The sequence below is a fragment of the Lachnellula hyalina genome (assembly GCF_007821495.1).
Source record: "Lachnellula hyalina strain CBS 185.66 chromosome Unknown contig00040, whole genome shotgun sequence".
NCBI lineage: Eukaryota > Fungi > Ascomycota > Leotiomycetes > Helotiales > Lachnaceae > Lachnellula > Lachnellula hyalina.
Genome location: NW_022157154.1, coordinates 1 through 26,934, shown reverse-complemented (window position 1 = coordinate 26,934; position 26,934 = coordinate 1). Strand labels below are relative to the sequence as shown.

At 45.6% G+C, this 26,934-nt stretch overlaps 10 protein-coding genes across 10 annotated transcripts; 5 read left to right on the top strand and 5 right to left on the bottom strand.

Annotated features, from left to right (window-relative positions):
* Positions 1 to 559: 559 nt before the first annotated feature.
* Positions 560 to 2,055, top strand: LHYA1_G003013 (uncharacterized protein; the record flags this gene model as incomplete). Its single annotated transcript, XM_031147987.1, has 2 exons — positions 560 to 893; positions 932 to 2,055. 2 exons carry the CDS (start codon positions 560 to 562, stop codon positions 2,053 to 2,055), a joined length of 1,458 nt encoding a protein of 485 aa, XP_031006702.1.
* Positions 2,056 to 2,622: 567 nt separating this feature from the next.
* LHYA1_G003012 (uncharacterized protein) lies at positions 2,623 to 3,038 on the top strand (the record flags this gene model as incomplete). The annotated part of the gene is made up of 3 exons (XM_031147986.1): positions 2,623 to 2,653; positions 2,744 to 2,820; positions 2,985 to 3,038. Coding segments are annotated over 3 exons (162 nt in total), but the record flags the coding sequence as incomplete, so codon positions are not given.
* A 264-nt stretch (positions 3,039 to 3,302) lies between these two features.
* Positions 3,303 to 4,684, bottom strand: LHYA1_G003011 (putative NADPH dehydrogenase; the record flags this gene model as incomplete). Its single annotated transcript, XM_031147985.1, has 2 exons — positions 3,303 to 4,432; positions 4,540 to 4,684. The coding sequence occupies 2 exons, from the start codon at positions 4,682 to 4,684 to the stop codon at positions 3,303 to 3,305; spliced, it is 1,275 nt and encodes a 424-aa protein (XP_031006704.1).
* A 1,480-nt stretch (positions 4,685 to 6,164) lies between these two features.
* On the bottom strand, positions 6,165 to 7,089 carry PGPEP1 (Pyroglutamyl-peptidase; the record flags this gene model as incomplete). The annotated part of the gene is made up of 3 exons (XM_031147984.1): positions 6,165 to 6,395; positions 6,449 to 6,886; positions 7,021 to 7,089. The coding sequence occupies 3 exons, from the start codon at positions 7,087 to 7,089 to the stop codon at positions 6,165 to 6,167; spliced, it is 738 nt and encodes a 245-aa protein (XP_031006703.1).
* A 3,018-nt stretch (positions 7,090 to 10,107) lies between these two features.
* LHYA1_G003009 (uncharacterized protein) lies at positions 10,108 to 11,331 on the bottom strand (the record flags this gene model as incomplete). The annotated part of the gene is made up of 1 exon (XM_031147983.1): positions 10,108 to 11,331. The coding sequence occupies one exon, from the start codon at positions 11,329 to 11,331 to the stop codon at positions 10,108 to 10,110; it is 1,224 nt and encodes a 407-aa protein (XP_031006679.1).
* Positions 11,332 to 13,293: 1,962 nt separating this feature from the next.
* Positions 13,294 to 14,715, top strand: ANKRD50_1 (Ankyrin repeat domain-containing protein; the record flags this gene model as incomplete). The annotated part of the gene is made up of 2 exons (XM_031147982.1): positions 13,294 to 14,433; positions 14,557 to 14,715. The coding sequence occupies 2 exons, from the start codon at positions 13,294 to 13,296 to the stop codon at positions 14,713 to 14,715; spliced, it is 1,299 nt and encodes a 432-aa protein (XP_031006680.1).
* Positions 14,716 to 19,048: 4,333 nt separating this feature from the next.
* On the bottom strand, positions 19,049 to 20,155 carry LHYA1_G003007 (uncharacterized protein; the record flags this gene model as incomplete). Its single annotated transcript, XM_031147981.1, has 3 exons — positions 19,049 to 19,439; positions 19,490 to 20,011; positions 20,061 to 20,155. 3 exons carry the CDS (start codon positions 20,153 to 20,155, stop codon positions 19,049 to 19,051), a joined length of 1,008 nt encoding a protein of 335 aa, XP_031006677.1.
* A 2,748-nt stretch (positions 20,156 to 22,903) lies between these two features.
* Positions 22,904 to 24,157, top strand: LHYA1_G003006 (uncharacterized protein; the record flags this gene model as incomplete). The annotated part of the gene is made up of 4 exons (XM_031147980.1): positions 22,904 to 23,031; positions 23,084 to 23,480; positions 23,542 to 23,552; positions 23,605 to 24,157. 4 exons carry the CDS (start codon positions 22,904 to 22,906, stop codon positions 24,155 to 24,157), a joined length of 1,089 nt encoding a protein of 362 aa, XP_031006678.1.
* A 152-nt stretch (positions 24,158 to 24,309) lies between these two features.
* On the bottom strand, positions 24,310 to 25,645 carry LHYA1_G003005 (uncharacterized protein; the record flags this gene model as incomplete). The annotated part of the gene is made up of 6 exons (XM_031147979.1): positions 24,310 to 24,572; positions 24,647 to 24,932; positions 25,002 to 25,083; positions 25,175 to 25,386; positions 25,455 to 25,525; positions 25,612 to 25,645. 6 exons carry the CDS (start codon positions 25,643 to 25,645, stop codon positions 24,310 to 24,312), a joined length of 948 nt encoding a protein of 315 aa, XP_031006675.1.
* Positions 25,646 to 26,044: 399 nt separating this feature from the next.
* Positions 26,045 to 26,626, top strand: LHYA1_G003004 (uncharacterized protein; the record flags this gene model as incomplete). The annotated part of the gene is made up of 2 exons (XM_031147978.1): positions 26,045 to 26,053; positions 26,165 to 26,626. 2 exons carry the CDS (start codon positions 26,045 to 26,047, stop codon positions 26,624 to 26,626), a joined length of 471 nt encoding a protein of 156 aa, XP_031006676.1.
* Positions 26,627 to 26,934: the final 308 nt, after the last annotated feature.

The following is a 26,934-nucleotide window of genomic DNA, read 5'->3' as shown; positions in this document are numbered from 1 at the left end:
GAGGTAAAGGCCTCTAGCTGACTAAGCTACGCTAAATCACATGACTGGAAAGATCGGGATACTGCCCTTATCCCAACATCAAGCCTTTTTTTATGGTTTTCTGCCTAACTTCACGTATTTGCCCCCTGTTCAGACTCATGTTGAATCGTACCGAGCATAAGGTGGATTCAATTGCCGGCGTCTATTTTAAAGCTTTCGTTATACGACAGGGATGCGAGGCTTTGTGTAACTGACATCACGTTTCCATCTTTAACCTCAACTTCTCTCAATAAATATCATTTTCACTAGGTCCTAATTAAGTTTATATCTGTCCCCTCAATTTTCGGGGTAGAATGTCACATCTATACTTCAAAGTAGTACGGCGTCTCCCATTTTGACCAATGCATTTTCGACTATTTACGACAGCTTGAATTCAGTATTATCTCTTGTCGTATCGCTTCTCAAGTAAGGGATGTTCTCTGAGACATCCCTTTTGTCTCTTAATATTGCTGGAATGTAAAAGTTATCATCTTCTCCCTCTAAAACCAAGAAAATCAACATCTCTGGTGCAATTGTAAAAATGTTGCCGCACGTATTTCATGCTTCCAAGCTTGCAGTTATTGTATTTGCAGTTCTGTCCGTCGCATATCTGCTATTCTCAAGACAAGTGATCACCCCAGCCGACTACCACGAGATTTATCGTGCCGCTGTCTCGGGAAAGAAAGTAGCATTTGTCGAGAAGGTTCTCGAGACAGAGATTGGTGGTGCGATAGACAATAGTGCCTTGGTTGAGCTGTGCAAAAGCAAAGAATGGATACCGGGCCTGATCTTCAATTGCGAGTCACCCAAGGGCGGGGTTGCGAACGTGCGGAACGTATTTTTGAACTGCGTACGATATGCCATTGAAGCCGGAGGTAAGTTTCCTTGCTGCTCCCTACTATTATCTGGACAGTCTGGCTCACTACCACAGCAACATCATTCGTAATACCAGAAATGGTATCTCGCGGTACAACTCTCTCTACCATCAACACAGATACAAACGTTCCGTTTACCTACTTCTTCGATCTCGAGCATTTCACATCCTCCCTGAGCGAGGCCTGCCCCCAGATACATATCGTACCCAACCGCAACGACCTCTGGGACCAACCCTCTACTGCCAAAGCCATCCTACTAACCCCAAATGACCTCTGCGACGTGCTAGCAACCCCCGGCGACTGGTCCGGCGCCTTCAAAAAGTACCTAAACACCATCCACCCAGCCCCCTTCTCCGCAAGCATACCTGTCCTCGTCTCCCTCAGGTCACTCCTCCTGCAATTTCCCCTCTCCTACGACGACGCGCTCCTCGTAGGTAACTTTGGGCGAATGCTGCGGGTTCGAGAAGACGTGCGCCGGCTTGCAGCTACGGTTTTATATGCGATGGATAAGAAATTCGGGATGGGTGTTGATTCGAACTTGGCGGGTGTGCAGCCGGGACTGTTTTATGGGGCGCATTTGAGGACAGCTGCGGATGCGAAAGCGGCGGGTTGGACTCCGTTTGCGCAGCAGGCTGAGAACTACCTCAATCATGCTCGTGCCAAGCAACTGTCGACTATTTATCTGAGTACTGGGAACGAAGAAGATGCCAAAGTATTTATTGAGACGGCTGCAACTTTAAGCATTGATGTGACGACGAAGGAGGAACTGCTAGGTGGAAAGAAGTTTGAAAGGGAGTTGGAGGAGATGAAGTTGCTGACGTGGGACCAGAGGGGATTGATTGACTATGAGGTGTTGTTGCGGAGTAGTGTCTTTGGAGGTACGTATGAGAGTAGTTTTGACTGGAGTGTTGCAATGAGAAGGCATGTTGTCGTAGGTAATGGTAGGTGGGCACAGATTGGAGGGTTTGTTGAGGAACCCGAGTCTCATAAACAGGATGAAGAAGAGGGACACGAGAAGAAGAGGCTTAGGGCGAGAGATGAGGAAGAGGTACCCAGGGTAAATGAGGATCACGGAAGCTGGCAGAGCTTCCAGGAAGATCTTAGTACCATTTTTGGTCCTCCGGGAGAAGGGGAGATGTTTGAGTTGAGAATGTGGCCCTGAGATTATTGATGTGTAAGAGTAGAACGTGCTTGGAGTCTATTTTTACAAGTTCTGTGGGGACTTTGGGATATATTGCCGTTGTAATAGAATAACGTGTATCCTTTTGGGCTTGCAGTACGGCTATTTGCATGCCGAATTTAGAGAGTTGGGTTGAGAATTTGGATGAAAGGCACTTCCTTCTCCAGAATATGATGATATTTGTAGAAGAGCAAATCCAAAGAGTGTATTAGATCCCGAACGCTCGCCGAAAGTAAAAAGTAAAGAACTTAACAACAGAAGAAACAGGGGCGTCTCGCTTATCTCACCCCGCCCCTCGGGCTGCGCTCTAGCCTGCCTCAAGAAGATCCCGAGATCGCTTGCCCCACTTCATCAGTGTCATCAGCGTAGTGACTAATCCCATACATTTTTATAACTTCTACCCCTTTGCTCTACTACCTCTGTGCACATCTCATGAACATAAAATACCTACCATAAGACTCCTTAACTCCAAGTACCTATACGGCCTTATACGAAAGACAGACGCCAATATCCCACCCTAGCTCGCACTTGAAAAAAAGAAAAGCAAAAATGTGTCGCAAAGCTACCTGTGCTACCTGCCGTAAGTTCTCTCTTCTTTCTCTCGGAAACTTGTGGTCAAGGGGAGAGAGAAGTAACTAGGTCTTAAGAGTGATGACTAACACCTATGTAGAAAAATCAACATGGTTTGGCTGTGGCAGCCACGTGCCGTCTGTTATGGATAGCATTTCCGAGGATGAACGCTGCATTGTACGCCTCCCCGTTCCATTCCATCCCACCTTTGCTCATCTATTGACCACCCTGCCTGCCTATCCCTCCCTTATGTGAAAGTTCGAAGGAGAGATAGGTGGTTTTTGGGCATGTGATTGATGAGTGAATGGATGAATGCCTGCTGATGAGTATGTGGTGTATAGTGCGAGCCGAAAGTTGAGAAGGATGGGAAGACGTACCCGCCTAAGGCTACGCAGGGGTGACTGGCCGAAGCGATTCCTGTTTTGGCGGTGGGGACTGTTGTTGGGGGGAGTGGTGTGGGTGGTTGGGAGGGGGGAGATGAGTGGGGGTGTCGATTCACGGCTTCATGAGAGATGGAGTTGTGAATGCTGGAGTTGTTTGGGCTGGCTGCTGAGTCCTAAAAGCGTATCTTATGATGAGGCAATTGGACCAATGAAATGCAATTGCTGGGAAATAGCTTTTGACGTTTATTTACTTCTCTCTACATGTCTAAATTATGTCTAAATCTTACTATCCTTTAGGAACTGCCCTCGATGATATTGTTGCGGCCATTTCACCTCAACACCGAGTCTATGTGCAACTCTAAGTACCCACTCGGGCTCTCTCAAAAACTGCCTTGCAACCAGTACAATGTCTGCCTTGGCAGTCGCTCCGTGCTCGTCTTCGATCTCAACAGTAGGATCTTTGCTTCCTGGCTTGCCATTCTGCACGATCTCCTTGGCTGCCTCGGCCTCGGTGATCAGACCCACTGCTCCCACTAGCAAGTCTTTGATACCAGCTTCGAACAGAGCAGACCTGATACGTCCCGCAATACCGACCTGGAAGCCGTTGTGCAGCTGAATAGCCTGGGCCTCGTTGTTGCCCCCGGAACTTACGTCCAAAAGATCAACTCCCAGTCCAGGAAGCAGCTTCGCTAACTTGATCGTCGACTCGAAGTCCCAGCTCTCAGACGCATGCTGCTCCATCCACTCCGTCGCACTGATCCTGACAAGCAACGGCATCCCACTCGGGATTACAGCCCTGATAGCCTCAATGACCTCCACCAAGATCCGTATCCTATTCTCAAAACTCCCTCCATATGTATCCGTCCTGCGGTTACTGATCGGGCTCAGAAACGAGCACAGCAGATAGCCATGCGCAGCATGGATCTCAATAACATCCACACCGGCCTCCACAGCCCTCCTCGCACTATCCCGAAACCCCTCCACAACATCCCTCACATCCCGTGCGCTCATCTCCCTCGGCATCGGATACCCCTCACCCCAGGAAATCGCACTCGCGCCCATAACATCCCCTAGCCAGCCCCCCACATCCGCCGTCGCAGTCTGCGCTGTCCCCCGCTCCACCAACCACGGCGCAACCATACTGGCTTTCCGCCCAGCGTGCGCAAGCTGTATGCCTAGCTTCTGGTTCTGGGAATGCAGGAAGTCGGCGATGCGCCGGATAGGAGCGATCTGCGAGTCGCTCCAGAGACCGCTGTCTTCGGGCGATATGCGGCCGTTGGGCAGCACGGAGGTCGCTTCGATGATGGTGAGGGAGGCGCCGCGGTAGGCGAAGGCGGAGAGGTGGACTAGGTGGAAGTCGGTGAGGTGGCCTTTGGAGGCCGAGTATGTGCACATTGGGGCGACCCCTGGATTTGGGTTTTTAGTGGGGGGTTGGTTCAATGCGCTGTCAAGGGAAGAAGGGAATTGAGCTAGATTCTGAAGGGAAGGGACAACGGAAGTAGTGGATACGAACATATACGGTTTTGAAACTCGACATCACGGATCTTCAAAGGAGTAAAGAGCGTTGGGGGGTTGGTAGAGAGAGCAGATCCAGCTGGGGGGGATTGTTTTGGTGTAAAGAATGGCGCGTTCAGCGCGGGGGTATTTCTAGGCGCCATAGTAGCAACCAAAACTGCGAAGAAGCTTTAAATAGCTTTAGAGAGAGACTAGCTGTTTAAGAGAGAGACTCTTGTAAGTTAATAGCTTATCAAAGGGAGCTTAGCAACATAAAAACTCGAAGGAGGGGAATTGTTGATATTTATGTTCGGATATAATTTATTCTGCCAGCGATCTGTCGCGATGGTGTTATCGGATTACAAAGCAACATAAGGCGGTCAACACTATGCCGAGCCTAAGCTAAGCTGACGACGTATTATTGTTCTCTCCTTTATCTTGTTTGCTGCTAATTCTCTCTTGCTCGCAGCCTGTTATTACCAAGCAAGTGCATTTATCAGCAACTTTAAGAGCTTCATTGTGTCTAGTGCAAAAATAAGCTCGCAAAACTAACCAAAAGCAATGCTTGATCCAACGTTAACGTTCTAAGATGCGTTCGCGTTGCGATTTCCTCTCTTCTGTTTGGCGTATTTAATTTTAGCCATATTCGTAAAGACTCGTACATTGCGGTATTTTGAGAGTAATCTCCAAGCATTCTATGGAGTGGCCCAGGTGCCTTATTGACATAATTTTATTCCTTGCTGACGGCACCTGCCTCTTATGGATGATTCATGGAAGTGCTCGAGCTCGTTTTGAAGCACTCGAGTCTTAAGTTGCGAAGCATGCTTTCATGCTCACACTTCGGTTTGATCCTCATTAATTTCTTATAGTAGTAAGCTAGGATAGATGGCAAATCGTGTGGTGGTTGCATTCAGCGCTTCAATTTGAAGCACTTGGTGTAGAGCTACAATATGTAGCACGCAGTGATAGACATTCGCGCCAGATTTGTAAACTTCAGAACCCAAAAGCTGCACTGATCTGATAATAGCCGAACAGATGTTATCACATTTGTGCTTCCTCTTCCGCCTGAATATTTCTGCTGGGATGCTTCGGGCGGTTGTCATAGAAATAGGTAGAGTCGAAGTCTACCTGCCTTGGTATCTACAGTTACCAGCAGGTGCAGCGGTAGGTACGGCACAGCCACCCATTCCTAATGCTTTGATGTCGACTGCTTTGCCGTATGTTTTGGGGTATGAGAATCTGGCTGTGGGGGCATCGGAAGGGGGTGTCGCGTATGTTACTGGAAGAAAAAGCATGCCATGTCAAAATGATTGGGGCCGCCAGCTGAATTTGACTGGTCTATGGCCAGGAGACGGAATTGAGAACGACCAAGAGCGGGGTAGAAGTTAGGAACAGTATGATATCCGTGTAGATGTTGTGCATAAGAAAATATCCAGAAATTTGAAATAAATCTGCAACTTGGACTGTCGGAATCAATTGTTCGTAGCCTGATTATCACTGATAAAAGGTTTGATCCAAGAGGAGACATGTCGATCTTCAAGGAAACCTCGATAGCCACCATAGTATGATCCCAAGGTTTGGGAGAGTCCCAATGGCGGGATTTCTCTCAACATTTAGAGTTGATCGCGCTGGCGCTATATATTTTCAAGATTGTACCAACTTCTTCATTCTCCCACTCTGCACCAATGCTCGTATCAACTCGAGCGCCACTTCAGTACCGGTATTAACAGCCGTTTCGTCACTGTTGACTGGTACGTGCAAGAATACCACACGCCGCTCTTCCTCTTCCTCTTTCGTTAAATACGCCAGACTTGAGTAATATATAAAGTCGCAAAGATATCGGCCTGCGTCTTCGCTCACTCGAACATCGACGTCCTATAAAATGTTAAGAGACCCCTTAGAATTCGATAGGACGAAGCCGAACATACTGGTAGTGCAGTTCTCCACCTCCTCCAAACATCATCGACATCTACAGAACTCAGCAGCTCTTCTGGTAGTCCATGCCAGATCCATTTTTCCTGTTCTTCTTTCCGTCTTTCGGCGTCACCAAGAAATTCATTATCAACATCTCTCATCATGTAGCCAGTTCGGTGTCCGCGCCTCTCTACGCTGTAAAACTTACGCCCCGAGGCCATGCCAATGTGGATTGCGTAGTCTATTTTCCGACCTTGCCATAGAGTAGGGACCAACTCTCTAACGACCTTATATGAGACCCTGACGGGTTCCGGGTATACAAGTATTCGAACAGGCGGTAACTCTGCAAGTGTAGATAATTGTGTCGAGGCCGGCTTTGCGGCAGGTAGGAAGGGTGGAAGAGACTTTGCAATCTCCCATGAAGGATTGATAGGATATTGTGCTCTGAAAGGCTACAGTAGCAATCGTGTTAGCAGTTGGTTCTCTAGCCGTTTCGCAAGGTTATACAGACAAGGTCCTAGGGTAGCTGGGGTATTGTGTCGTGGTTGGTACCACAGAAACATGAGGTAAGTGGGGGTATACGTACCCCAAAGCCGGTGACAAGAACTGTTATTTCATCTTCTCGAGGGGGAAGCTCGGCCGCATGTGAGCCCATGACTAGTATCGTTCTGAGAACACAGAGCAAGGCGTGAGATTTAGAGGCAGATGCAGATGCAGTGGTAGTGTGGCAGTTTGTATATGTCGGTGTTGATATTGACGTTATCGATATCAGACGGGTAAAAATGGAGTGACCGTGGGGTAGCGAGGCTAAGGCAAGTCAGGGGTTGAAATGCCAAGACTCGGATTAGTTCCACCAATCCGGCAGAGCACAAATAACAATTACTTCCTCGTCTGCTTTTCTTCTATTATATTAATTATTTCTAAAATCCGGCGGCCAATGTCATATACTTTTCATACATTACTGTAATCCCAATCTAGATGTTTTAGCGTACTAAAAAATACTTTTCAACTTCCATTTCCTCAGGGTTAAAGGTCTTCTGGGTAAGGTGGGTTTTTATTGTGGAAGAGAAGTTCCAACTTGCTTGAAAACTTACGTTTACGAGGCACCAAGCTCTTTCAAGATCTTCACTTGAAACGGAGGATTATAATACGTTACATACAAGCTAGTATAGTATTTTCCTGTCATAGTGTATTCCTTTCGTAAATAAAAGCCATGTGCGGCTCAAAGCAACTGTGTTAGAGATTAACACCAGTGCACCACTGCTGGCTCCGCGAGGTAAAAGTATACTTAATATACCATATGATATGATTAAAATGCAATCATGATACAAAGCGGATATAAAGCCCGTTGTGAAGGAGCAATCTTTAAGCTTATCTAAGTTCCAAGTGGCATGAGTGATGACATACCCGTTGCACAAGAGTGCATTCCAGCGCGTGTTCATCACGCGATGATTAATAGGAAATTGAGTTTGGAGGGAGGAAACGATGACAAAATTAAAGGCTGGGTAAGGAATGGAGTTTGTTAGAAGGTTTGAATTGCCTTGAATTGCCTTGAATCCAAAAAAAAGTGATTTACACTTTATTGGGCAGCAACCATTACGTTTCCCTATCTTGCCTTATTCGTGTTATACTGCTAAATAACACGGATTGGTCAATCATTAACCCCTGAATCTAACCGAACTCGCTAGAACTAGCACAGCAGCCGTTGGTAGCGCTATGTCTGATTAGTAAGCGCTCTACCCCCGCTTTTCGCTTCTTCGCACCTGCAATAACCGGGGACCTCAACCTCCCCCTCCCTCCTCTCCTCTCAAGTCCATCTACACTCCACTCCATGCTCAACCGCTCGCTACCTCTTGTTAGTACCTAGGTACTCTTATACATCAGTCTTGACACCATGTGCCCCACATACAATTCCTAAACAATGTCTACCAGCGCAGATTCAATGCAAGACCGTAAGCATAGGCCTGTTTTGCCTAAAAAATGCCTGTATTGCGAGCGCAGGTTCTCCAAAGCAGACCATCAAAAGCGCCATCAACGCTCACGTATGTAACGCGCTCGCGCCATGCTCTCTTGGATACGACTAAACAGCTTACTTATTTTCAGATACTGGTGAGCGGCCATATAAATGTCCACGTTGCCAAAAGTGCTTTTCTCGAAGGTCAGCTGCTAGCAATTATGTCATAGCTCGGTGCAGAATTGTCTGTTATCGAATTGCAGCTAACAATATCAAAGTGACGTCCTTGTCAGGCACTTAAAGAATCATCCCCAAATCGTTGGCGGAGATGCTGAGCCTACTCCATCAGATAGAGACCCTGGGCAGACCAATGCCCACAGAAGACAACCCAGCACAAGTATCATGGCGAGCGCCCTAAATGCTACGCAAATGATGGACCCAAGCATTTCTGACAACCCGGAAATTCAAGCCAGTCCTACATCTCCCTCAAAAATCGACCCGGCTTTGCTTGGAGACTATGTGGACCAAAGCAGCGCTCATACAGCGTCTCCGGGCCTGGACCATCTTGCCTTGTTGGCTTCAAAACGACCCTGGGGAGATGGCACTGTTGTTGATACCGCAATGACTGAACCTGACAGTGCTCATATAGCACCAGCTAATGATTTTCATGGTTGGGGGCCAGATTCCTCCTCTCAGCATGAAGAGCTCCATGCCGTCAGCGCTTACCTACAGACACCATCCTCTTCTAAGCAAGATCAGCCACAAAATCACATTAATTGATTGTCCAACAAAGCCGCATCAGTATGCCCACAGTTTACTGTCCTTGGATCGGCTGGTTCTGCAAAACTTAGCAAGACTTTATTTACATGTTCACGCAATGGACGCCATTTTGTGTATCATCCGACTAAGGATACCAGATAATTTAAATCAAGCTCTTTCCGCGCATCAAGAAAGGCAATGCATCAATCATCCGCATCCCGAGTTGCGAACATCCCCGACAACTGGAGATCAGTGGTGAACATGATGCATAGGACATACCGTTTGGATTTAGCATCGAGCGAGAGGAGTGAATATTTTGAACAGTTCGTGAAGCTTTGGACTAACTTTGCTCGAGGAATTTTCCATAGCACGTGGGCTCTGACGCGGGTCGAAATGCTTTGAGTGAGAGCGCGGTAGGGGCGAAGAAGCCGGCGCACAAAAAACTTGCATCATGCTGCTTAGAGCTTCAAGTTGATGTCCGATTGCTGCACTTTTGATGGGATCCTCTTCATGTCACGAATGGGCTTTTTGACGACCGCTTTGGTATTCGGAATTTATGTGTTCAAGAGTGCTCCGAGGATAAAGGGTCAACGCTTCCCAGTCCATGACTCGAATTCAAAAATGATGGTCAGTTGGATGTCGCCAAATGCGAGCAGGCTACCATTAGCTTGTTGAGAACGATGCGGTGGATTTCATGCGGCATGGAGAAAATATTTATTTAATAGTGTAGTTCACCATTCAGGTTACGATCCAGCACGGCGGATTCTTCTTGAGTATACGCTGTTAGTGAGGGATTTCAAAATGGCGGTCCGGAATCTATCAGTCTCAGGGGATGCTATGGATCATGAGGGTACTCTCGTAAATGTTGAGACATCGGACTAGACTTCGATTCAACAATCTCTCAGTCAAAGAAAACCCAACAATGCAGCTACACGTCTTCATAAAATATCAAGTGCCTTGCTACTCCCAAGTAATCGTCGTGCCATATATCTCATTCAATTTCGTCCATGTCACAAACACCGTCTTCCCACTCTCATCCCACTCAGGATGTCCATTAATCGCATACCTAAACTCCCCCGCAACCGGCTCCCCACCCGTGCTAGCCACAATCATACCATTATGATTATCCCACGGCCCCTCCAACCTATCCGCCGTCATAACATATACATCCGAATAACCCCAACTATTCCCATACAAAAACATCCACTTGTTGAAGTAGTTGCTCCAGAACGGCGCTGATCGGTCCATTTGCAAGTAATCGAAGATGGATTGTTCATATGTCAGTTTCAAGGTCCCCATATTGCCATGCGTGGTCAGACGCCGCGGTGTCCAGGTCTTGCTGCTGTTATCCCAGTACTGGTATGCGTTGATGTCAAACGCCTGCTTGATGGGAGCTCTGCACAAGTAAGTGCGCCGAATAAGCTGCTCATCATCTTGCTGTGGTCCTTTGCCAAAGGCATACAGAAAACCATCTCGGCAGTCGTAAGAAATCCCAACGTCGCCGTAGCATGGCTCTTCTTTGGTCCACAGAGTGTCCATATCCCGGTGGCATTTTGGCACATTACCTTCCATAGTGACCTTGGCTACCCCAGCACCTTTAATATGATTCTTCCCATCCGGGCGATGGATTTTCAGAAAGAACAAGAGGCCTTCATTCGGAGCGTACTCGATGACATTCGAGCCGCCAAAGGCATAGGAGACGAGCCCGCCGTCTTTTTCTTCGCTGGGCAGGCACGGAATGAAATTGGCGACGAATTCATTGTTGTCCCACAGTGCGGTATCAGTAGCATACATGGGGTTTGACATGTTTCCAATAGATGTGCTATCCGTGGCACAGATATTGGCTTTCGACCCTCGTCCTCCAGCCCCCATCAAAGTGTCGCCCCAGCCCCAGACAATTTTGCCATTCAGGACACCGGAATTGCCGACATCTCTGCTGACGATATGCTCCCGGCCATTGGGGAGGAAAAAGTGCATAATGCCATGATGTTTTGCGGATGCTACTTTTGGAGGCAGTTGGCCGGATCCTGGGTCCCGGTGCCCGGGTTGGGGGTATATGGCTTTGCGGCTTGGTTTTGTGCTGTGATTGATGAGCGGTGGTTGGGAGCTGCTGCTGGGAGAACCACCGTTCCCATTCTTGGGACCGTCAATTTTATCTGCGAATTTTGCAAATGCCTTGCGCATGATTTTGTTTGTTGAGGTTTGATCTTGGAATTTCTGGGTCTAGTCCGAGGTACTTGTACTGTAACCTCACTTCCACGTGTAAATGCACCTCACCGTCATCCCAACCCCGCTCTGCAGGGGTTTTCACTACTAACTGATCGAGTAGAATACCTGCACTTTAAAAGTTTATAGATATATCATTGAACAAGTAGAGGGTTAAACCCTACATCTTACAATCTTATATTTCATTATTATAACCTTCTTGCTACTTACTACGTGTTCTAATTGTCGTTTTTTTTTTTTCAAAATGAAAGTTGTATATTGATTCCTAGAGGGATACTCGGGGACTTACGCATTCCGAACATCCCGCTGCCAAGTCTTTTCCAAAGTAGTATAAATCTATATACATTAGTATAAACGAACAATGCAAGTCCAAAATCCATGTCTATGTTAAAACTTCTTTCAGGCGTTTAGAATCCAGCCTCCCCCACCTTTTACCCCGCTATGTCATACCTAGGTATGTTTCATCCCACAAAGCTACCCGTTACATGCGGGGAACTTAGTGCGGCGCTAGAAGTAGAGGCGGCTGACGCATCGGACGAACCTCTTACAAGTGTAAAAGGTGGATCTTTATGGATTTCTGGTTTACGAGTACTTGTAAAACGTCCTATAGCAACGAATGATTTGCCTGTAAGGGTGTCCCCCCTACCCTCATGGTCAAAGAAATCTACTTTCTAGAGCGGAATTGACTACTTAGACATCAGATTTGTGCTTAGTTAGCTGTTCCGTTCTGCTATGTGTTCTCTCTTTTGAACAGTGACACTCCCGGAGGGAGTGCGGGGAGTACTTGAACCACCACTCTCCTATAGGACAGAGGGACACGATTAGAGGGTTCGTCTGATGGGTCCCCTCCCTTACTACCACTCCCTGCCCCCCCTCCACACCTTCCTCATAGTCAGCTTGGCGCTGAGACCTCTAGATATTTCCCTCTCAGGCCTTTCTTGCCTTATTTAGTCATGGCCCCCAGAAATTTAAGAAGTTTGTAATAGTAGAAATTAGGATAAGTGTATATATATCCTCTACCCCCTAAAATTAATCAAGTTCCCTGTATCCTATTATTATTTAACTGCTATACTCTAATTCTCTAAGCTCGAAGTGCGCTTATAAAATTTGAACTTTTATATGCACATAAATCGCTATAGCGCACCACCAGGTGCCCTTACTCCCTGCTTTTACCCTTTCTTCTATCTTAGTCAATAAGCTCCAAGCCAGTTGCAAGGACTAGTTACAGTGGAACCTATCAATTATCTCTTGTCACGAAGCTAATCAAATGTCGGATCCATCGATTGAGCCTCTCAGAATATTACGATAATGCATAACAAGCCCACCCAAACACAGCTATTGATCTACGATGGTAGTTCTCGGACATCTGGACAAAATAATATCCTCCAATAGGCAAACTAAAACAATATTGTAACACAATATGACAGTATTCTTAGCCAGTGACAGAATCAGCCTCAATTTATCATTTCGGCCCGTCCAGGTCCCATACTTCGGATGAACTGTCTCATAAATTAACAATTTCGCTCTGCATAATCAATGGTCTGGAGGAAAGCCAGTGAAATGACCCAACGATGGCAAGGTTTATCTGATGGACGTGCATTTTATCTTATTCCCGACTTATCAGCTCTTCTCATCGACAGCTCAGCTAATAGGAGAAGGGTCTGCACCCACTTCAGGCATATGTAGGCGAGGTGCTCATATGCATGGCGTGCGACCGGCCAGCTGAGTGTTTGCAGTTGCATTCAAAATACTACATTGGCAGGATTTAATCTCACTGCATGTCAGCTTGGTATTTGGGATGCGTTGAACTTCTCGTCCATAGTCCGGTAATCTTATAGTTTCCAAAACCCAGGACGAAGCGGCTTCAAATTATTTCAGAAACATCCGAATACACCAGAATGAGCGAATCCATTGTCGGTTATGCCTATTGGGGATGTTGAGGGGTTGAAAAAGCTTCTTCTATTGCCGGATGCTGATGTCAACGAAAAGGACGATGAGCACGGCGAAACGGCTGTATCATGGGCTGCAGAGTATGGATATGACGAAACTTTTGATCTTTTGCTTCAACATTCTGCAGATATTCGTATTCGGGACAATTATGACGGAACTCCATTGTCATGGGCTGCGAGAAATGGACACACCGTCATCGTGAAAAGGTTGCTTGAAAAAGGCGCCAACGCACCTGAGCCAAAAGATCAGACCAACAGAACGCCACTCTCTTTGGCTGCACAGGAGGGCCATTGCGACATCATGAAGCTTTTATTCGACTATCATTCTGAAATTGATTCTATGGATTCTTCTCGTCAAACACCACTCTTTTTTGCAGCAAAGAACGGACACAAAAACGCGGTCAAGCTTTTAATCGACAAAACTGCCAACGCGAATTTGATGGATGCAAATGGCCAAACGCCACTCTTTGTTGCAGCAGAAGCGGGTCAAAGGAGCATATTGAGCTTTCTGTTGACAAGTCAAGACTTAGATCCGGACACCAAGAACGAGCAGGGTCGAACTCCACTTTCTTTGGCTGCGGGGAATGGGCACGAAAGTGTGGCTGAGTTTCTACTTTCTGATGATCCGCGTACAAAGGTATCAGCAGGTCGGGCCGTATTTGTTGACTCTAGGGATAATACTGGTAGAAGCTCTCTTTTATGGGCTGCAGGAAATGGCCGTTTGAGTGTTGTACATCTTCTGGTATACAAAGGAGCCAATTACAATGCCAAAACCGACGATGGCTCGAAGATATTGGACTTCGTAGATGAGGCCATAGATACGGCACAACAAAAAATTGAGGAAGAAGGGGAAGACAAGATTAGCGCACTGCTGGAGATCAAACTGTTTTTCAATGAACTGCATCCGAAACTGCAAAAAGAGTTGCAGAAGGAAACTGACTATGCCGATAGGGGATATTCAGCAATTATTATGCACTGCCTTAAAGATAAGATGAGGATAAAACCCCTTGAAAGGTATCATATTACGACAATGCTGGAAGGGGGACCAATTCGGAAAGCAAAATCTAGCAAGGGGTCTTCGTGCATATGGTTTCACCTCCCAGCAAATAACGTATGTTATCGTATCCTTCTCATATGGAAGACATTACTAATTGCTGAAGATGACCTGGGTTGAGGTAGGGTCTCTGTCTAACTTCTTCGGTACGAGTGGTTGCTAAGTGTCATTATACGGTAGACTCTTATGGCAAAACTTTATGAGGGCAACAACAATTCGGAAGAGGACAACGTGATTCTTGAGAGTGACAATTGGACACTGTTGCAGCATCATGCTCCAGAAGGGATGCCGCACGCAAGATATATGAATCCAACCTGCAAGATTCTTCCACTGCGATAGAAAGCCAATGATGCTTACTGTACTCACGGTTTCTAGATACAAAGATTATCACCAGCTTGGACAGGGAATCGCCAGGTCCTCAGTCAAACCAAAATACATCAGACGCTGCAATGGCTCATTGCAGTGGACCACCTCAGAAAGGATTTGTCTTATTTGTACGTAATTTACTCTCCAATTAACTTTTGCTATTCTGAAATTCAAGACAAGATGCCGTATCTTCACTGGGAACTTAAGGCGGAACTCGAGGAGATGAGATTCATCGTGGGAAAAAAAGAGGCCCACACAGAAGATCCGCCATGCAAAAATGCCTGGAGCGCTCTCCCAAACCTCGTATGGGCATACCTGCATACACCACATCCCCTGCATCTTCGGCGGACACTGGACCAGTATCGCTATCACACTCTTTGTGACACTACAGAAAGAGATGGATTCCAAACAGGAAGCAGATACCATAAGAAACACGAGAAAGACAAAGGATTCGAAGATTTCAAAGAAGTCATAACAATGGTTGATCAACTATGGTTATGGGTGCTTCCGCAAGTTGGAGATTTGCCACCTCTGGTTGTTACAAGTTTTCCACAGCGAGCTAATAGAAGGAAGTCACTCAACATCACAGCACTAGTGCTGAATGTTATTCGGAATTGTCGGAGTCGCAAAACTCCTATTACAACCGGCTACGACTTGGCAGAGATTATATCTAGAGAGTGTAGCAGGATCTACTTCAGGGCTGCCAGTCATCGCCCCCCACCACTTAGTTCTATGAAATCTACCATTCTTCAATCACCGTTATCGTATGTCGGTATAATATTTTTCGAGAAATTGCTCTGATAACTAATACAATATAGGCTGATAAAGAAATCAGACGCTTTGAAGCTTTTAAAATGTCTTTGGAGAAACTTGTTATAAAGGATTCGCTCATTACAGAGGAAATAAAACTTCCACTTGAAATCAGAGACATAAGAGAAGAACTCAGCATCATGTCCTTCGTCTATCAAGCGCAGAAAAGGGTTCTAGGGATTATGGCAAAAATGGACCCCAACTATATCCAACTTCTTCCAGACAGTTCAAACCCATCTATGAACAATGAGCCAGCAGAAGAAATTCAGGAACAAGAAACACCACTTACCACAGTTAATTTCTACATCGATAGACTCAACAAACTAGAGAACTACGCTGAGAATGTCTACATGGCGGTATTTCACTCTTAATTTCTACACTAGCCATGGTCTTCAAGCATACTAATTCTGAGCAGCCCAACCGTCTTCTCGATCTCAAACAAATTCAGGCCAGCTTTCTTGAGTCTAAAGCAACTCACGACCTCATCTCCGAAGCCAATGCTCAGGCTGAAGCTACGAAGTGCTAAGTATCAGTAATAGCCCCTTTCAGGCTTCCTTAAAAGCACCATGATTGAGGATGATGTAACGTATAATCTTATGTCCAAACTGCTATCGATCTCGGAACACTTTCATTCACCAATTAATTCCGGAGCAGATGACGGTCAAGGACCTGCCTAAGGAGCGTACGTTATACTCGGCTTTTAGGTTGAACTGATGCTTCCCCAGAAGAAAAGGATGATAATTTTGCTGAGATAGCAAGTAAGGCTAGGAGAGGCAGCACATACGACTTCAGCTAGAACTTCTCGGTAGAGACCAGGTTGTTAATTACCTCTGTGGTAATTTCGCCTTTTCTTATGAGTTTGTGCCTAATGTAGGTCTTCTTGAATGCAGGCTCACAACTCATGTTACAGACGTCGTGCCTCCCTATGGTTAGTGACCTGCAATGAGAACATTTTATGCGCCAGCTAGAAACCCCAGGTGGATATCCCAAGTTTGTGAAGCGAGGTTATATCACCTACTATACAGGCAAGTTGTTCAATTCGCACACCATCGAGAACTACAACAACCCAGTTGCAGAGGGGTTCACGGGGTCGGAGTTCTTGCTTGACCCATACACTTATTCATACTACAATGCCCCTCTTCAATCATTTTGTAACAGCCCCTTTCATCGCTCCCCACCATCATGTGCTGTCCTCCACTATCACCTCGCACTCCTCCATCACCCATTAGAGCGAATTGGACCATCTGGTCATTGTCTTCCACAGCCATCCATGCAGATTGCTTCTCACTGTAGATTGAGCATCGCCTGTAATCGGGCAGTCATCATCCGAGTCCAAATTGTCTATCCACTCGTGTTCACGAATGGCCCTCTCCGCGACAGGAAAGCCGTCCTCATCGCGCAGCAAGTCAGATTCGAAGATCCTACCCCGCCGAAACTTCAAAAATTTCATTCCTGCCTTTTACAATGGCTTGGAGCTATGGACTTGGACGGCGAGACATTAGTTAACGAGTCTTATGGAACGATGGAGAGCCCAAAGATACGTACTTTCGCCGACTTCTACCCTATTTGTCAAAATCAAAGGCCGGTGGTAAAGCAGGTCAGAAACGCAAGCGTGGCGTCGATATCTCAACGCCTTCGCCCATCATTTGGGAACGATAAATGACCGCCTAAAGCCGCCGACGCATCTTGCTCTGGAATGGTGTAAGACTGTAAACGGTATTATGGCGGTAACGAATTCATTGACGAGGCAGAGAGGCTATGCCAGTCTAGAGCCTTGCAAACTTTTGGTCTTGTCCGAGTACCTTTCCAATCTTCGTAGGCCAAACGCCAGCGTGTTACTGCAAAAGCCGTGGGGCCTGGGATGCGGGACAATGAACTGGAGAGAAGAGAACAGTAAGCAGATTTTCGAATCAATTTCTTCAAAAAGACAGAAATATACCATCACGTACCTACCGCTCCTAAAATAGGGGCACTCTTCGCGTTGCTTTCCTAATTTCTTAACCTGTACGCATTCGACAAACCCACCACTTCAAGTAGCATGACGCAGAAAGCCTTCTTCAGCATCGGGTAAGGCTTATTGTGGGCATTAGTATGCAGGCCGTTTGGAAATTCTAGCAACAGTGGTAGCCGCATGCTGGCCACCACGACAGCGCCAGGTCAAGCCTTCGTATTCGAGGCCGTGACTTGTCTCACATCGTGCATGTTGATGAAAGAGACGTGTTGCTCGGACGTAGTATGAGTCGAGAGGTATTGGGTATTGATTCGGATGGCTGCGAAGCCAGAGATAGATTTGATGTTTGAGAGCCCAAAGAGGATTCAAAGAGGAGGAATAAAATGGTCAAGGTGAATAAATTGACTCGGTTAAAAATGCCGGCGGTGAATTTGGTTAAGTCAATTTTGCTATCTAAGCAGTGACGGCTGTATCTAAACAAATTGAAATGCTATTCAATCAGTTTAATTCTACTATTTCGTGTTTCCTTCTGGTACCCCTTCATGGTTTTCAAATCCTCCTTTTCGGCATACTCGTTCCATGCATCGATCATCGCAACGAGATCCCTGGTGACCAGACCTCGTCTATCATCGGATCCAAACATCTTGGCTGTACTGGGAAGGAACCTGAAACGTTAGTATTGCCGTCATTTGGTCGGGTTACTTACTTGACAAAGCCCTTGTGCTCCGGGAACTGCAAATTCGGGTCTGATTCTGATCTGAACCGTGGCTTGGGAACGACAACACCGAGCCGATACCACATTGCTGCTCTGATGACTTCCCCGAGATAGTCTGGTCTGCCAAGGAAGATTAGGCATAGCATGACTGTGATGAAGTTGGCACAGAATCTCGCACGGCAATTGGTACTGAGACCAGACAGGGACTGGTCGGTGATCATCTTGTTGTTAGACGTATCGACCGTGACCCCTAGGGGCAAAAGTCTGCCTGGTGGCAGACCGAAGAGCTCAGCTGCTCTCCTCCAACGGGTTTCTTCTCTGTCGACTGTCCATTGGCGCGACGCTTGCTAGATGATTCTAAAGGACTAGAGTCTGTATTGGGCCGTTTTGGGGGTATTGCAATGGCGTGGACTAGGTGTGGTGAGGTGTAGTGCAGTGTTGGGTTGAAGATAGGTATGAATCCGAGTAGGAGCAAACGAGGAGGTATTTTTATTGCTGGGTATAGCAATGTAACTGCTCCTTTCTCCTACTGGGCTTTTGCTTCACAACATAAATTCATTCATGGCTTTGGGTATTCTCTTTTGGATATAACTTCTTTCTATTTCCGAAGCTCGTCTTCATATGGTAATTTTCTTGCATGCCTGATGTTACATTGTTCTAATACAGTGGACTCGCTCAGACACAATTCCTAGAACGCCAACCATTGGTCTTGGTTTTCCTCGACCTCTAACTCCTATCCCGTTCTAAGTGCAACCCCAAGATAATATAAGAAATATGTATTCAGCCATGTTCAAGCCTTATCATCTGCTCTCCTTCTTTGTTACTGTTGGTCATACAGTACCAATCTTTCCCTCCAAGTTATCTCCAGCACATCTCTCTCTCTCCAATTTCATCGGCATAATTATGTTGAGTTCGCGACAGTAATCGAAGATTTTCTTCCTCTGCGTAGGATCTTTCCAGACGCCATCTGCGAGATCTTGGCCGCCATTGCGCACATGAAATCCCAATGGATTGTCATAGTAATAGTCTTCGACAGCGAAATGGCTTTCCTGTCCGCCCTGGGCAACTTTCGTCTCGGGTATTAAGGTTACTCGTTTCCCAAACCATTCGTCTTCGGCCTCGGTATCGTTGAGCCGCTTTTGGAACTTGAGGATTCTCTTCACAGTTGAAACTCTTCTCAACGAGAGACCACCATTTCCCGCAAAGCCGTCATATTCAGATCTATACACTTTTATTAGAATGCACATGGAGGACTAGTAGGAAGTTCTTACCTTGACGCGCCAGCCCAATCGTAAGATATCCAGTCATTCAAACTATCAGCCGAGTTCGCGCATAAAATGCTGTCGGACTCAAACTTGAACAGAAACTCTGCGCCTGGCAGAAACTCCTCGTAGAAACGGATATCTGTAAGCACTCTATGCACATCCTCCTTGCTATCGATCTTCCAAGGGTCGGGCAATACAAGCAAATCTAGCTTTCCATTGACCATATGATATTGAGTCGCAAAACTCCGAGAAACCTCCGTAACACTTTCGTTTGTGCCAATAAAAACGAATCGCCAATCATTCGGCACAACTGTAATCATATGTAGTAGTTGTGGAACGAGATGAGGAATCGGTCTTCCTTCAATCATAAGAGCGACCTTTGACGTGTCGAACTGGCCTCGAGGGTCACGATCGGGAAACCAGTCCACCTTTATTCTAGGTACTCTTTGAATTGCCGCATTATATCCTCCTCTGATGTGTCCTTTTATCACGGGTCTGTATACCGGTAGAAGATATGCGATCGACCATCTGTGGTACCATTTAGCTTGTGCCTTTATCCCTTACCGAGGTGACTTACGTTGTGAGGAGAGATATGAGGACAAGTATCTTCGTTCTGTCTATGGCAAAGAAACCACTACCCTTAGAGCCGGGCCCAGCATGTGAGAATGTCATTTTGAATAAAGAGCGAGGAGAGTTCTTGTGTAACTCCTAAACAAGTGTGCCGAACTTTCACTAATTTCAGAGTGTGTAGTGAGCGTGACTAGACCAAGCCGAGACCAAGTTCGAGAGCAGAAAGAATGTTTAAAGAAAGGGCTGTTCAGAGCTCACGGGGTACAGTTGATATTAGCTAGATTTCGAGACGGAGGATTTGAATAAAACACAGCCATTTGGCTCAACATAAAGTAAGCATACAGTATGAATGTTTGCCAAGAGCTCAGCTAGACTAGCCTATCACTTTACTAGCTAGTCCGAATCATAAAAATAGAAGAACACAGCCTATGCAACTGACCAGGTAGTGGAGGATAGAGGATGCAATGCTCAAATTCGTCAGGGGGGGGGGGGGATATGGGATGTAAAGCCTAGATCTATTATTAGGCAGCAGTGTATCCAATTGCCCTGAAGACGAGATTGATTGATTTCCATTCGCGTTTTAAGTCTGATAGTGGAGACCATCTCCCACAGAAAGATAGAATCAGCATATACGACTAGTAGTTTACCCTTGTATAAATTCTTACAACCGCGAGAAATATCATATCCAAGATGTTCTTCCGGTACTACTAATTGTAACGCTTAATTCTATTAATTTCGAGCTGTTTGCATACTCCAGAACAAATACTTTAGAGTGAACAGCGCTGAGAGTGAAGATTATTTCTAGTGTCATATTTCAAAGAACTACAAGCAGGTATTACGAGTGAATATTACAATGTGTAAAAAAGAAAATATTAGCAAAATGAAAGCTTATAGATCTCATATTCATAGTTTCATGTCGAGTGATAGGAAAGGACGGAGGTGTTACACTAAATGTCGTCCCTAGGGGTACGATACAGCTCTGTTTGATTGGCCGCTTGAACGACAGGCACACTAAGATAGAGGAGGTGGAGTAATTAGTAGTACTAGTACTATTACCTGCGTCAAAGTAGGGCTTAGATTATGAGTTCCTGGTATCTTCCGACTTCGCTCCCTACCTTTTGCCTTCGTCCTTTCTTCCTTATAATCATTCTTATATCAATTGATACTATGAAGCATATTTACTTCTTAATAAATTAGAACTAAATTGCAGCCATTTCCTCTGTCTCTAGCAAAAGTCATCAAGTGTATAATTATTACAAATTAAAACATTAGGACAATAGGTATTGATAAAACATGTTTTATTTAGATCGCCAAAAGAGTAACTCGATCTAATTAAAAACAATCGTAAATAAAATTGAAGTCGTTGATAATAGTGTTGCCTAATTTTCTCGCTGCAATTGCATTGCGGTACGAGTAATTCCTACTTAAAGCTAGTATGCACCGGGGCAAAGGTGACGATGTTTCTATGCCGCATCTAAAATAAAGGAGGATCAAAGCTTTACGCTACTGCGGAGCATAAGATGATTGGTAGAAGGAACGACGTACAGGGTAGGTGTGCGATCGTGATTACCTCCGTAAGCCAATTGATTCCATAACTTTAAAATAATCCCTGTATATGAGTACACACCACGCCCCCCTAGTCTCGGAGGTCTCACACAAGCCACGAGGTGTGCTCGTTGTACTTCGTAAGATATGCAGACAGAATGGAATTATTATTAGGATCTGCTTGCTAATCAAAAAAGTTCCCCTGATGTTCCTAGTACCAAACTTTCAAGGTAGCCAGCCCTATTAAATATAGTAATATCGTACGAGCTACACCTATCGATTTCGTAATCTCCACTTTTCTCTCCACTTTACCGTTTTCTTCTTACGGACCGTATTGCTTGATAAGGTATGCCGCACGTTCTATTTTTGCTTTCGGATAAACTATAGAGACTAAGCTTCAAGGAGGCCCAAGTTCTCCATAGGTGCACGGATGGTATTCACCCCCCTAAAGTTCGACTCGCACAACGGGACACCGTATGCCCCGCATATGTTGGAGGCGTTACGAATCACCTAACTTCTACGCTATTAGGATTCAATAAAAGATGTTAAAATTGTAAATTCAATCAGCTGCTCTAGAAGCTTGAATGAAGCTGTACAGATACCTTGTTTGTTTAACCTTCTTTATTAGTATCTACCTACTAGTAGCTCCGTTTCGCAGTCATGGATGTAGTACAAATGAGTATCTAATATAGTAGACACCTAAAGACTGCCGGTTTATAAGCTACACATAAACGAGTTTATATAGCCGCATTTGCCCCGAATAAACTAAATTGGTGACGAAAGATTGATATAAGAAGCCCTGACAAAACCAGGCGGTGATTAGAATAACTTCATTCTGAATATAACAAGGGAGTTTGGGGAATAGGTAGTAAGCAAGGGTTTGATATGTTAACACACCGGTCTAGTTTCGTACTAAAACGATGCTGTCAATCTTTTCTATGGCGGGGTACTAACGAGAATCCTAGTTTTGAAAGACCCCTTTTGCTTATCAAGTCTGTAAAATGGCCGGGGGTATTTACCTACGAGCTAACGTGTAATATAACACTCTCATTCCGTAGGATTTCAACGCTAATTTCTAAGCCCATATGGTTCTAAATCCATGATTCCTAATGAAATGAGTGTAGTGGCGCAGAAGGGGCTGGATTTAGGACGGTAAGAAGATAAAAATAGTACAGATCTCAGATATGTGCCTAGATTACTCTTGCTATGATAAAAACCATTTTCTTGTATTGTTTTCACCAAAGCGACATTTCAACACCATCTCTCGACACGTTTAGACGGACAGCGTTGTATACTTCCAACATCATGGATCACTTATCATTGCACGGGAATACGATCGAGCATTCATTAGGTTTTACCAGGAAAACTGCAATGTCATTTTGGTCTAATACAACAAAACGAGTTCGTGTAGCTGGTGGCCTCATATTATTTTCGTACTTATAATCCGCCATCACCATCTTATTATACTTAACTAATATGTATCAGGGTCCTATCAATAACGCTTTTATGTTACTCGAGGTCCTTTCTGATGCCCACGATGCCCAAAGTGTCACTCCATTACGGTGTCGATTCCCACTCGCCTTATAACGTCTCTAAAGTCGCGCTCCTCATCGAGAACAGAGTGAACCCGATCCTCACGCCATTACTTATCCACTTCATGTCTGTAGTCCCACCGGACTGGCGATTTCGCTTTATGGGCAGTAATGAAAGCGTCGACTACTTGAAGCAAAGTAGTTCAATACGCGGTCACGTCGAGTCTGGGAAGCTAGACCTTACCTATATTCCAGAAAATATGACAACTGGAAGCCAAGAAGAGATTTCAACATTCTTAACCACACTCTGGCTTTACGAAACGGTTTTGCAGCCCGCGGAATGGCTATTGGTCTTTCAAACTGATAGTATGCTATGTGCGAATAGCAGACAATCTATAAACGACTGGCTAGAATACGATTGGGTAGGAGCACCATGGAATCCTAATGGGCGATTTGGGGAAACGGAGGGCTAAGTCTGCGTCGTGTCAGCGCTATCGTCGACGTCCTCCGCAATCAAGTCCGTGCTCCTCACTCCGAACCTGAGGATGTGTGGCTCGCAGAGAGACTTGGCCATCGACCCGGGGCCAAATTAGCAAATGGAACAGCATCTTTGACATTTTCCGGTGAAATGCACCGTGGAAAACCTGAACAAGTACCCGCGGACGAGGATGGCGAGGCCGACAATGCGGATTCCACCAAAGCAGGAAAATTGATGAAGGGACTTGATGATTGGAGGGATGGGTTTTATGAACCCATGGGATATCATACAGGAGACTCAGGGAATACACTCCACAGTGGTATTTGGGGGACTCCAGCTCAGAGACAACACATTTGGAAGTATTGCCCGGAGATGAAAATGACGTTGGTAATGGATGCGGCAAAATATGTTCCCGGGAACTGTAACAATCAATGGAAACGATGGAATACAGGGGACGAGGGAGAAGGAACGGATGAACTGGGTGTGGCAACGGAGATCATCAATGGGGTAGAATATCCTTTACTACCAGCAGGATTGACTCCTTGGTAGCCTTCGAATTCTTTATTATATGTATTTACAGGACTAGCAGGAAAAGCTTTTTTCACACGAAATGTAGCATGGACGTGAAGGGAAATAATGATCAAGACTAATTTAGCTACCACAATGCTTTATTTCCCAACTGAAAACCGACGGTCTTCTTCTTAAGCTTGTCCAGCCCACTGTTCCGCAAGAAACTTCTCTGCATCTTTGAATTTATAGTCGGGGAACAGACGATTCCACACATCCGACACAACCCAGGATTCAGAAACACCACTGAGAAGACTACCCTTCGTAACAAGCTTGGCGAATTGCTCGGCCTGCTCTGCTGGAATATTAGGATCTCTGAACTGTGGAAGCCACGAGGAACGAATATCGTCGGCTCGGACGTCCCCCTCCCGCAGAGAACTAATGTCGAACTTTCTACCTATTATATGACGATAGTTGATTAGCTATCGTGATTTTTCTTCACAAGATTGAGCTTGTTCAATGAATTCATACCTCGAACTTTGGCCCCGATTTCCAATAGCTTGGCATCCGACATCGTGGTTCCGCGAATCCCACCCACGACCGGCCACTCGCCTTCGTACTCAATTGCTCGTGCTACAATGTTAGCCATGTCAGAAATAGTCGTAAACGTGTATATGCATTCTTTATCGGCGAGGGTTATGCCTCGGCGGCCTTGGAAGTCGATCCATAGCGGCATGACTTTGAGGTATTTTAAATTTCCCTCCGGTACCAAATAGTCAATTATCAATCCTGGTTGGAAGAGCGTGTACTCGAGGACCTATATGAATGTTTTGATAAGAAGGGTGGAACAAGTTTTATAAGGGAGACATATTATGCAGTGACGTACCTTATTTTCTTTATTGATCTCTTCGAGGTAGGCCCTAACTTTCGCCTTCTCTCCATACCAGGGAAGCTCATCGAATTTCGAACTATCAAAATTCAAAATTATAAGCTTAAAATTCATCTCTCGCGACGGCGCTATGCACCGCTGTATTTTATTAGATAAGTTTCAATGCTCACCCCGACCACTCATTCGGAGCAAAACGCTTTACCCCTGCTGCGATTGATGCGTCAATCACATTTCTCTGGGCCATGCTATCTGGATCTCCAACTGGACTGTTGAATGCGAAGACGGTGTGTACACCATGAAGAATGCTGGAGAGCTGGGCTTTGTCGGTGTAATCAGTCTTTGCCCAGGTCACTCTAGGTCGATCTTCCACGGTAGCAGGATCCTGCATTTGAATTCATCAGCAACCAAAGTCTTGGTGTGATTCAGATAGGTCATCTTCAGAAATAGTACCTTGCGGGAAAGGATGAGGATATCATGCTTTTTGGTTGCTACTAGCACGTCGATAATCGTCCGGGCGAAACCTATGGATTCTGAGGTCAGCTTGGAATCTTGGATAGAGAGAGAGGCAGATATATATTTATAGTTATGTATGAATCGAATGACTCACTCCCTGTACCACCAGCTATTGCGATTTTGACCATTGTTTGCAAATTTGTTTTATGTGGTAGGGTGATAGAATAAGATCTTTAGAAAAGCTTGATCAATGTATCAAACTCTAAAGTAGTTTGCCCTTTTTATATACAAACATCCAGCAAAGTAAATAGATTTCATAACCCACTTGCTTATTTAACAGCTTGGTAAGAAAGTTCCCCTTCGGTGTAAATTCCGTCCTGATAGTTCTCAAACATGGTTCTAGTCCATGATCAAGGGGCTGTAGCAGGTTTGTCATTGGCTAGATAGCCGAAGGAACATGCTTTGTCTTCTTTTGGACTAAAACCATGCGGATCCCACCCAGCGAGGACTTCAACCATCTCCGAGAAACAATTCCGCTCTCTTTACTCCATCAACTGTATTGCAAAGCATATGAGATTCAAGTCCAAATGTCCAGTGTAAGCAACACTAGTTCTGCTGAGGTAGCATCTGATTTTCTCCCATGCCAATTAAAACCATATCTCGCTTTACTCGACAGAACCCCTGCAGGCCTCCCAATATGTCTTCAGTGCCAAAACGCTCTCCTACCTAGGAGCGTCATGGACCATCTTCGAAAACAACATCAGTTGCCCGTTGAGCTCCGGCCAGCCGTCCGATCTCTAGTATCAATATTACCGCAACTAGACGCCTCGGACTTACCCCGCCGACCCGACGGCTCGGCTCCCCTGGAAGCGTTGCGGATCGTAGAAGCATTCCAATGCAAGAAGTGTCTTTTCATACGTCAGGATATCACTGATGTGCGGAAACACATCAATAAAGAACACGATCTCTCGGCTGCGGGAAACTATGATGAGATACAAGCGCAGTCTTGGCTTGGGGGTAGGAGAGCTGTGTATTGGAGAGTTGAGGTGGGTTTGGAGGAGCTGGTGGATGATGGGCCCCATTGTGTTTGGGGTTTCTTTGGGGCGGGGTTTGGTGATAAACTTCCGAAGAATTGGCCGGTGGAAGCATATCAGAAGCGCTTGAAATGAAGTTTGTATCACGAACTGTGTATTCTTATATCTTCTTCCTAATAATGACACGTGACTAATTATATATCTAAATTTGATGATTTGCCACTGGAGTTTCAGCTCGTTGGACTTCAAATTCATTTGGCCAAGGAGCGTGTTACGAAATATAAACTATTAAAGCTCTGGTTTGCTGTAAACAGGAAAACCAACACCACTTAGTTAGAAGATCTTACCTCCCCTTCCACCCCTCTGCAACTATACATTTTATCCTTTCTCATATCCATCACTCACCTCTCCTCCCGTCTCACCTCCCAGTAAACCTCCCATCT